General features: G+C 37.7%; 1 protein-coding gene across 1 annotated transcript in view; it reads right to left on the reverse strand.

Annotated features, from left to right (window-relative positions):
* Positions 1-12,137, reverse strand: part of AP1G1 (adaptor related protein complex 1 subunit gamma 1) — a 78,777-nt gene that overhangs the window by 45,763 nt on the left and 20,877 nt on the right. The window contains exon 2 of the mRNA XM_007198222.2: positions 5,404-5,607. Within this exon, the coding sequence (XP_007198284.1) occupies positions 5,404-5,604 (201 nt within the window). The 5' untranslated portion in view covers positions 5,605-5,607. The remainder of the gene's footprint in view (positions 1-5,403; positions 5,608-12,137) is intronic.

Here is a 12,137-nt window from a genome sequence, read left to right on the forward strand (position 1 = left end):
TTTTAATAAATTTAATATTACAAATTCAACTGAATCCCTCTGAATATTCTGCCTCAATCTGTTCCCTCTATCCCAGGAGTAACCAAAACTCAAAACTGCCGTTGATCATTGTCATGTCATATGTCCTTAGCTATACATGTAGAGACAATTGTTCTTGAATGTTTTAAACTTTACACAAAGTATCATATTGTATTCCTGCTCTTTTCACTCAACATCTTTTGAGCATTACTCACATCCAGGCAAGAAGCTCCAATTCGGTCATATTCATTGCTATAGAGTATCCCATGTATGAATATACTACAACTTACCTATTCTTTTTTTTTATAAATTTATTTATTTTATTTATTTTATTTTTGGCTGCGTTGGGTCTTCGTTGCTGCACACAGGCTTTCTATAGTTGTGGCGAGCGGGGGCTACTCTTCGTTGCAGTGCACGGGCTTCTCACTGCGGTGGCTTCTCTTGTTGCGGAGCACAGGCTCTAGGCACGAAGGCTTCAGTAGTTGTGGCACACGGGCTCAGTAGTTGTGGCTCACGGGCTCTAGAGTGCAGGCTCAGTAGTTGTGGCACACAGGCTTAGCTGCTACGTGGCATGTGGGATCTTCCCGGAGCAGGGCTCAAACCCATGTCCCCTGCATTGGCAGGCAGATTCTTAACCACTGTGCCACCAGGGAAGCCCAACTTACCTATTCTTTCTGTGGAGATACAGATTGTTCCCAATGCTTTCCTAACAGAAACAAAACTACAATGAACACTTATAAAACGTCTCTTTTTAAACAGACAAGGAGGCTTGATCAGATTCAGGTTTATCAGTTTTTCTTTTGTTTTGATTTAGCAAATATAATTCGCAGGTGGTGGTATGAACTTTCATCAGGAGGCATATAATTATTTCTGGTGGTTGTCTCTCTTGTGACATTAGCAGCACCGATGATCATCAGGGGTTGCAAAATGGTAATATCCTAATTCTTCCATTCCTTCTTCATTAGCTGGATTATTCCTCTAAGGAGCAATTTCTCTGTATATACCATTGGATCACCAATAGTTCCTTCAGAAGGAACTTAGCAATAATTCCTTTACAAGGAACTACTGGTAAGGAAAGGCAGGATAAATGTTTGTTTCTTTCCTTTTATTTATCAGTTTTCAAAATAATGAGTCAGTTCCCTAGTATCCTCCAAAGATGACCAATGAAATTTTCAAAAAATTTTTTAATTATTATGATCTCATTGATATAAACTTACTTGGTATGTTTCAACTACAATTATTACTTTTATTAAAAGCTCAAACTTTCTCATTTTGAGGCATGACAACCTCCTCTTGTGGCTACCATATCCTTTTAAAATGACCTCTGTAGTTTTTCTTGACTTCTGATACAGTACAACAGTCCAGGCTTATTCTGTACATTTACTGCCCCCGATTTGGGATCAGCCATCTTTCTAATGGGCCTGACCCTTTTAGAATAAAAGGGTATTTGGAGACCACAATCTGAGCTTAAGTGTGCTCAAGGCAAGGATGCCTACTATCACCTCTTCTTTTCAATATTGTTCTCCATGTACAGTATAGTAAGAAAATAAGAAAATGTTTAAGGATGGAAAAGGAAGGGAACTGCCATCATTTGCAGACAGTATTGTTGACCATATGGAAACAATGGAGTCCACAGGGACTCTTAGAACTAAGTAATGTTGCTAGGCAGATAAACAGACAAAAATCAATTATATTTCTATATACCTACAACATAATTATTAAAAATTTTAAAGAATGCTATTTACAATAGGAACAAGAGCTCCAGGGAACCTAGCAATAAGTTTCACCAAAGATGTGTAAGACCTTATGGAGAATACTGTAAAACTTTAGAGAACCTAAGGAAGTGAAATGCTATACTATACTATATTAATGGAGAGGAAGACTATTGCAGACAGGTAATTGGGTACAGCAGGCCAGGATGGAACTGGGGAGAAAGAGAACGCATGCCCAGCCTGGAGAAGGTCCCCAGCCTACTACTACCATGTGAAAATGTGGATCCAGTGTTGCCAAATCCTCTTGACTTTCTCAGAGAAACTAGAAATCCAGATTTCCAAGAGAAGTTATTTGATTTTTATATGTAGGCAGCAAACTCAAAACAATTTTAAGTACTGTGCAGGACAAACAAAATACATCTGTGAAGAATTTGGGCCCTGAGCCACCATTTTCTACTCCTGCAATCTACCCACTTCTTCAGATATTAAACTTTATTTCTGGGTTGTGTTTAAGCCAGACACATGAAAGTTTACACACCCTACAGGAAATCTACCATTGCTTTTGTTGTAAAAATGTTGAGGATATTGTCTCTTGCATTACTAAAAGACCCCTAAATAAAAGACCCATGAAAGAACATCCCTTTTAGAATTCAGTGCTTTTCCTAAATTTTGTTTGCTGTCCCTTAGGAAATGGTAAAATTGGTAATGTCTGATAGTTTTTTAAGAACAAAACAAATGTTTAACATTTATTAATTTAATTAAACTTTAGAATAACCCTATAAAGTAGTATTACGAATATCCCCATTTTACATATGAGGAAACAAGAAAGGTTAATAAGGTTCTTGCTCAAAACCACACAGACAGTAAAGTAGCAAAGCCAATTCACATCGAGGCAGTCTGGTTCCCGCAGCTGTGCTCTTAAATTCTAGTAGTAACAACCACATAACTGAATCTTTTTTTCTTGCCTGAGCTGCCTCCCCAACAGCAACTACACAGGCCTTGTGTTCTGAATTCTTCCTTCTCCTAACTCTTACCTTCTACTATTGTTTTTCCCTTTTAAATAGATGCTGGTAACATATGCCATCTCAAATCTTTTTTACTGCAAGGCAGGGCTAAAATAATTAATTAACTTAATGCAAATAGCTATTTATAGATTTAAACTAAACACAAAGAATGAATAGGTTTTAGAGTTATACAAGGTTGAGTCACTTAAGTCACTTAAACTCTAAATTTCAGTTTAAACAAGTCACTTAAACTCTAAATTTCAGTTTCCTCATCTGTACTATGAGGATACTACCTACCTCATGGGTTTTACTGTAAAATTTAAGTAAGACTTTTAAAATATGGTTACTAAAAATTTTTAAATTATACATCTGGCTCATATTTAATTTCTGTTGTACAGTATCATGTTAGATACTGCAGTAAAAAAGAAAAAGAAACAGGTGAAATTAGCTTTAATAATATATTTTATTCAACCCAATATATCTAAAATATCATTTCAACATATAATCAGCATATAAATTATTAGTTAGCTATTTTACATCTTTCTTTTGTACTAAGGTTTCTAAACACAGTATGTATTTTACACTTACAGCACATCTTAATTTGTACACTACATATCCATCAGAAATATGTGAACTGTATTTAGATTTCATAAAACTTACAATTGATAAAATAGATTCACATACCCAAGTTTTAAAACATATTTAAAAGTTTTCCAATAACTGCATCAAGTACCCACCCAAAATTTATTTTCCTTTAATATTCACCTCAGTTGAACTAGCCACATTTCCAAAGACCAGTGGCTACACAGCTAGTGGCTATCATAATGTACAGTGCACATCTAACAAATAAAATGCAATTAAAGGCTGGCTGTTTTTACACATAATTAAATGAAAATGACACTGTGATTCATACATGCAGGAGAGAGAATCTTGATAGCAACCTTTTTATGGGTACATTATAAAAGCAATTCCAATGGGTAGGGTACCAAGTTACTCATATGGATAGGGCCGTGACTTATTCAAACAGAGGGAACAGAATGAGGGCCTTAAAATTATGATTCCTATTCCCACTCAGAAAAATCTTTATTTTTTCGTATCAAAATTTTAGTACTTTCCTTGAGTATGAACACTCTCCGCCTAAGACTTAAATGTTTTATCTAATTAAGTTCCAAAACACCTAGACAGACTTGAAAAGCAGTTTTATTTAAACATGTTATAAAAATAAATCTTAGAGATATATATATAGAAAGCTCCTTTACAAAATGAAGTATCACCAAAGTCTATCCTATGATTTTAAATTCCAGAGTTTGTCTTTAAAGTACACCCTTTGGAGTATATAAATCTACTGTTTCCATGATGTTAACAGTAGTACTCTCTGAGTAGAAGGATTAGGAGTCTTCCCTTCACTTGACTATCTAACTTAATGAGTCTACTTAAAATCAACCAAAAAGAATATATGAACATCTATTTGCTTTATATACTAATTATGTCACGTACTACATGGATAACCACACCTAGATCCACTTCTGATATAGTAAAAGCATATGACGTTTATTTATAGAAGACAGCTGTTGTTTTTGACTGCCTAGTATCTGGTCCTTTCCTCTGATATTAACAACTCAATTTTCCTTTGGGGAATTAATGCTCTCCCACTCTCAAACATGTATTTCTAGAGAGGCTGATCTCATTTCCTGCCCCAAAATGAGCATAAAAGTAACCCAAGTCAGCCTGGTAAGATTCAATCCCATTACTTTTTTGTTTTAACCTAAGGGTGAGGGCATCTCCTTCCACTGAAGTTAATGAGCTGAACAGAAGATAAACTGATGACCATCTTTCCTGATAAATATATCGAAACATTAACAATATTATCTTTGAATAATGCAAATATGGGTAGTATTTTTTTCTACTTGTACCTAATACTGCACGTTCTTTCTTTTAACTTTGCAGTCTTTGCAATAAAAAGACTACTTAGCATATAATTAAATTCTTAAGTGAAATAAAATTTAATAGCATTCATAAGAATTAAAAAACAACCCACTATACCCTTCTCTGTGACTCAATCTCCCTTACCACATACAAACGTGGAAAGAAGAAAGCACTTATCACCAAGAATATCATGCCCAGACTGGCTGTATGTGTTTGTATGTGGGAGCAAATCAAGAGGCAGACCTGCACAGTGGTTATAGCTATCAAGGAATGAGGTAATTAGGACAAAATCCTTAAATGCTATTACTTGGCAACCATCTAATTTCTTTTACTTAAAAACATCTGTTGGGGGTGTTCCTCATAATATCACTGCACTGAGGAAATAATTAAGAAAACATTTAGCAAACTTTTCTTAAATGTATACTCATTATAGTCCAGGCCCTCTGACAGAACAATCACAATCTACTGGTTAATCCCGGTCAATTTTTAAACTCACTGCCACCATCAAAACATACCCTAATCCACATAATGAGAGATTCCCAATGGAAAGGACAATTGATGGCAATATCATGCCTTCCCAGGTCTGCAGCCTTCTCTCTCAATTCTACCCTCAGTCCACAATAATCAGACTACAAGGACATCAAAAATAGCCTGTCCTCCCCAACAGGAAAGACTGACAATCCCTGACCTATTGACATTAAAATAAGAGTACCCTTGCTAGATGTGGTCTCAGCCCAGCCTACCTGTCCAAAGTGAGCAGGGTAGCCCAGCATGTGCATATATAGTAATTTTGCCACATTCCGACACCGGTATGTATTGTCTTCTTCTCTAAAAGATGACCGAATTGCAGCACATTCTTTCTGGATCATTTCTCGTTCTTCGGCTTGGGTTCGGGCTGTCCGGATGGTCCGGATCAGCTCCCGCAATCTGATGGGGGCTGGCATTCTCTGGATATAGAAAGACATTAAATAAAGACGTTCACATTTTTTACTACCAAAACCATTCACACAACTTCCCACACACATTCCTGATTTTTAAGAATTTAAGACTTGCTGAGTCCAGTAATACAAAGTTCCAGCAAAGCTATTACATACAAACCCCTCAATTCATTAAGCCTCTGGAAAGAACACAAATAAAAATGTTATTAACTAAAGCAAAATAAGACATAAAATACACCAATGATGTAAAGCCTATCACTAATATCAAAATATCTTAGGAACTAACTCAAACCAAATCTTTAGGCAATCCTTAAATTAAGGAAAGGCCTATGCCTAACCTTTAAGAAGATAGGTATTTTCTGCTCAACTGTTGTTAAACTCAACAAAGCTCAACAAAGTATCAGATGAATACTGAATATGATCATAATCAAAGCTCAATTCAACAAAATGAAAGATTAGGAGAAAAGACCAAATATCAGATTTAAACACCTTTCCAAGAAGCATAATCATCTCAGTATCCTAGGTACTCTTTGAAAATGTGATGAGGAAAAAAATAATAAACTGATCTCAGCATACAAAACTGTCAAGTGAAAAAAACGCACAACCTAAAAGCTGAGAACTATGTTTTATTCAGGGCATTACTGAAACCCAGGATACAGCATCTCAGATAGCTCTTCCAAAGAAGTAAGGGAGGAGCCAGGATATATAGGAGGTTTTGCTGTGGAAAAAAAACATGTAGTCGAACATCAAAAGATGACTGCTAATCACAAAAATAGACGTCTCAAGGCAATGATTTTAGTGCTTTTCTACGTATGGGAAGATGCAAGAGTCTGGGCTGACTGAAATCATTCCTTTGATATGCATCTTAACTATCTAGGGCCCGTATCCTGTTTTTCTCCATCCAGAATTCCCCTCAAGGTGCACCATGGGGGACAGCTGCAGTGGCTGATGGCTTCACAGCTACAACATCCTTTGTTTACTGAAATGTCAGGTGACAATTTTTTGTTCAGAAGACTACTGGTGTCATATTCTCATGAATATTTTAAAAAGTAAAAATAATAATAATAACAACAGAGGACCTATAATAGACAAAACAATTATGAAAAAAAAAACCCACAGGTGAAGAATTTGCACTACCTAATTTCAAGAAATACTACAAAGCTACAGTAATTCGGACACTGTGGAACTGAATTTAAGGACAGACAGAGAATAATGGAGCAAAACAGAAAGTTTAGGAATAGACCTACACAAACATGTTCAACTGATTTTCAACAAAGGGGCCAAGGTTATTCAATAGGAGGAAGGATAGTCTTTCAACAAAAGGAGCTGGCACAACTGGATATCTACATGAGAAGAAAAAAATTAACCTTGGACCCTAACCTCACACAATATACAAAAATTAACTCAGAATGGGACACAGAAGGAAATCTTTGGAAACGTGAATTAAGCAATCATTTCATACACAAGCAAAAAATACAAAAGAAAAAATTAATAAATCGGATTTTATAAAAATTTTAAACTTTTACCCTTCAAAAAATGTCATTATAAAAATAAGGCAAGCCACAGAAAGAGAAATAATACAATTCCTATCCTACAAAGGACTTGTATTTAGAATATAAAGTTCTACAACTCAAAAATAAAACAATCTTACTTAAAAATGGGGAAAAGATTTGAATAGACACTTCTCAAAAGAAGATATATGAATGGCCGTAAGCACATGAAACGATGCTAACATCATCAGTCAGCAGGCAAATGCAAATTAAAACTATAAAGAGATATCACTCCACACCATTAGAATGGCTAAAATTGTAAGCAAAAATATAGAACAAATGAACTTTCAGACTGCTCGTGGGAATGTAAAATGGTTCAAATACTTTGGAAAACAGTTTGGCAACTTCATATAAAGTTAAATATATACTTGGCATATGATTCAGCATATCCACTCCATATTTACCCAAGAGAAATGAAAATATATATTCTCACCAAGACATGTACACAAATGTTCAAAGAAGCTTCATTTATAATTGCCAAAAACTGGAAACAACCCAAATGTCCATAAACAGGTGAATCATAATCAGTATACCCCTATAAAAAAAAACTTCTCAGAATAAAACAGAACCAATACACAACATACAAGAGTCTCAAAAACATTCTGCTGAGCAAAAGAAACAAGAACAAGAGAGTACATATTGTATGACTGCACTTATATGAAACTCTAAGAAAGACAAGTCTCATCTACAGTGATGGCAAAGAGATCAATGATTACCTGAGAGGATAAAGATAGGGACTGGACTGGGATGCAAGGAAACCTTCTGGGGTGATAGAAATGGATATATGCACTTCTTGAAATTCACCAAACTGTATTCTTAAAACAGTTGCATTTTATTTTATACATATTATACCTCAAAGTTAAGAAAAATGATAGAATTAGATAATCATTACAATCACCTTCAGTACATATTAGCTGTGGAATCCTAAACCAATGATTTTCAATGTTGTTCTACTCTAATATACCAGGAGGATGTCCCACTCCAATCGTTCACTATGGTATCAATCCTCAAGGTAGGGATAGTACATTAGGAATTTAGAAAAGTTCCCTAGGTATTGATATGCTTTGGTATATTGGCCCTCTTAAGATTGTGTGTCCTAAACTATGCAAAGCTACCTGTATAAGGCTGTTTTGTTACTTTTTTTTTTTTTTTATAAATTTACTTTATTTTTGGCTGTGTTGGGTCTTCGTTGCTGCGCGTGGGCTTTCTCTAGTTGGGGTGAGCAGGGGCTACTCTTCGTTGCAGTGCGCGAGCTTCTCATTGCGGTGGCTTCTCTTGTTGCAGAGCACGGGCTCTAGACGCGTGGGCTACAGTAGCTGTGGCACGCGGGCTCACTAGTTGTGGCTCACCGGCTCTAGAGTGCAGAGCTCAGTAGTTGTGGCGCACGGGCTTACTTGCTCCACGGCATGTGGGATCTTCCCAGACCAGGGCTCGAACCCGTGTCCCTTACACTGGCAGGCAGATTCTTAACCACTGCACCACCAGGGAAGCTCCTGTTTTGTTACTTTTTAACAGAACTATTCAAGGGTCTAGGGTTTGTAGTTTACAAAGCACTTTTACATTTATTATCTTCATCATCTCATTTGTCCCTTAGATCATTTTGAAGTAAGGGCAGAAAATCATTATCCCCACTTTGCGTTTGAGGAAACTTGGTCTTAGAGCAACTATTCAACTTGCTTAAGGTCACAAAGGCGGTAGCTGACAGAGTTAGCACCTGAACCTGGTATTAAAACTCCAAGAGTTCTTCCCAGTACTTCAAAAATAAACATTATATTGGACTTCCCCAGTAGTCCAGTGGTTAAGACTCCGCACTTCCAATGCAGGGGAACATAAGATCCCACATGCCGTGCGGCGTGGCCAAAAAAAAAATTTTTTTTTAATAAATAAATAAACATTATATATACATGAAATTATATGATTGCTAGGATTTGTTTTAAAATACTCCCGGGGGAGGAACTTCCCTGGTGGTCCAGTGGTTAAGAATCCGCCTTCCAATGCAGGGGACGTGCGTTCCATCCCTGGTCGGGGAACTAAGCCCGTGTGCCACAACTAGAGAGAAGCCCGCGTGCCGCAACAAAGAGCCCGCACGCAAAGAAGGATCCCACATACCGCGATGAAGATCCCGAGTGCCGCAACTAAGACCCAACGCAGCAATAAATAAATATTAAAAAAAAAAAAATACTCCCGGGGGAAAAAATATTGAGGAAGGAAAATAGGAGAGAAAAAAAATGCAACAAAACGGGCAAAATATTTTTTTTTAAAACAATTTATTTATTTTTGGTTGCACTGGGTCTTAGTTGCTGTGCGCGGGTTTTCTCTAGTTGTGGCAAGCAGTGCGCGGGCTTCTCATTGTGGTAGCTTCTCTTGCTGCGGAGCACGGGCTCTAGGCACGTGGGCTTCAGTAGTTATGGCTCGCAGGCTCTAGAGCACAGGCTCAGTAGTTGTGGCACACGGGCTTAGTTGCTCCGCGGCATATGGGATCTTCCCGGACCAGGGCTCTAACCCATATCCCCTGCATTGGCAGGCGGACTCCCAACCACTGTGCCACCAGGGAAGCCCCTGGGCAAAATATTGATCACTGATGAAGGTATATGATAAATACATGATGGTACATTATATTATTCTCTATTTTCATGTGTATTAGAAATTGTTCATAACCAAAAACTTTTTAAGTCAAAAAGCCTCAACAAACAAGACATTTCAATCCTTAAAATTTTTCATAAGTAATAAAAAATATTAATAGAGATCTAAATAAAGAACTACTTTTCACAATAGCCATAAATACCACGGACTTCAGGATAAAACAAAATTTAAGGGTAAGCAAAACCAATATACTCTATATTCTTTCAACATAGTGAAATATAAGAAAAGCATAAAGCTACTACAGCTCTCAGAGATCAAGAACTAAATATAAAATCAGTTTTTGACTGTCAAAAGCCCAGTCACTGTACTTTTTTTCCTTCTTTTTTTTTTTTTTTTTTTTAATCTTTTGGCCATTCTGTGCAGATGTGGGGGCTTATTCCCTGACCAGGGATCGAACCCATGCCCCCTGCACTGGAAGCACGGAGTCTTAACCACTGGACTGCCAGGGAAGTCCCTGTACTTTCAAAGAGAATCTTATTTATTATCAACCCTAACTTGGTATGTGGGGAACAAGAGAAATCTAAAAATCAATCGAGATCAATGGTAATACTCTGCTAAGAAATAACTTCTCTTCTAGGAAGACCTCAATGATTCTACAGAGCAAACAAAGACTATCAGAAAAAGCCTAAATCTAGTCCCAAAACGTGTAGTCCAATGGGAAAAATCACAAAAGTTTAAGCCACCTCAGAGAAAAACAAGTTACCTGGAGCAATTTCTCAGCTATCAGCCTCAGAATCACAGAAATATAGTTTATTCCACTAGCTTTTTTTTTTTTTTGGCCGCACCATGCGGCATGTGGGATCTTAGTTCCCCGACCAGGGATCAAACCTGCGGGCCTTGCACTGGAAGCACAGAGTCTTAACCACTGGACCACCACGGAAGTCTCAAAGCCACTACCTTTTTATGGAAGAAACTGAGGATGCAGGATGTTAACTACCTCGTACAAGGTCACAGAATTAGTTGCTAGCCCGACTCATGTCTCATGATTCCCCCATTCAGCACTCTTCCTCTAATACCAGGCTGCCTCTAGCTTAGAGAAAACCAGTAATCTTTTTTCCTTGGGCTATGACAACTTACTACTACTTGACTTCTTCATATATCACAAGAAAATATCTTAATAGGTGTCAACTAAAAAAATGCACATGGAAGTTGAGAATTAAGTTTTATTCAGGGCATTACTGGAGACTATAGCCAGGGATAGAGCCTCTCAGACAGCTCTGAGGGACTGCTCCAAAGAGGTAACGGAGGAGCCAGGACACATATGAGTTTTTGTGGGAAACAACACAAAACAAAAAGAAACATGTAGTCAAACATCAAAAGATGTTAATCACAAAAAAACAGACATCTCAAGTTAATGATTTTAGTGCTTTTCTATGTATGGGAAAATGCAAGAGTCTAGGTTTACTGAAACCATTCCTTTGATATGCATCTTAACTATTGAGGGCCGGTATCCTGTTTTTCTCCATCCTGAATTCCCTTCAGGGTGCACCACTGGGGGGCTGCAGGGGCAGCAGTGGCTGATGGCTTGATGGCGGGCAACACTCTTTGTTTACTGAAATGGCAGGCAACATTTTTTTTTTTGGTCCACATAGGCATGAATAAAAAACAAAGGTTTATTTACATAGTACAGAATTTAGTATATTTCAGAATATATTCTAAGATCAAAACTAAACAAAAAGTTCTGGTTCCAGTGAAGATGGGTATACATAACACTCCATGGAGACTCCTGCCTCTCTCTCCTCTGAATGCAACTAAAATCCTCGACAAAATGCATGCCACAGCTACCCGAGGACTCTGAAAAATAAATGACAGCGAGCAGACTGGAGAAAGAGAGCAGAATTTGAAGTTCCCTCAGACTGGCAAGAAAATTATCATTTTCCTCCAGTATTGCCCAGCCTGTACCCAAGGGCAGCCCAAAACCCAGAAGTGCTCACTGGGTACAGAGAAGGAACTCTAAGAAAAACCCTCTCTTTCTGGTCCAAGGAGCAGAGAAAGAAAGATAACGGACAATGCAGGAAAAGGCTCTCTTTTGTTTAGTTTTGTCCTTCGCTCCACCCGTGCCCCCAGGCAATACTGCAATGGGGCTGCGGCTGCGGCAGAAAGGCAATGGCAGTAGCAGCCAGGCAGGCACCTAGAAACGGGGCATGGGAGACTCTTCTCTTCTGACCAGAGGAGCGGTGATCCTAAGAGCATGGCGTAAATCACTCCCTATCCTCCCACTGCTCGATAAAGGGTGAATTCGCCAAGAAAATACAACAATCCTAATTGCAAACGTATTCGACAGTAGTGCTAAAACATATATGTGGCAAAAATTGACGGATATGAAAGGAAAAATAAACCACCACT

Source organism: Balaenoptera acutorostrata, chromosome 19 (assembly GCF_949987535.1).
Source record: "Balaenoptera acutorostrata chromosome 19, mBalAcu1.1, whole genome shotgun sequence".
Taxonomy (NCBI): Eukaryota; Metazoa; Chordata; class Mammalia; order Artiodactyla; family Balaenopteridae; genus Balaenoptera; species Balaenoptera acutorostrata.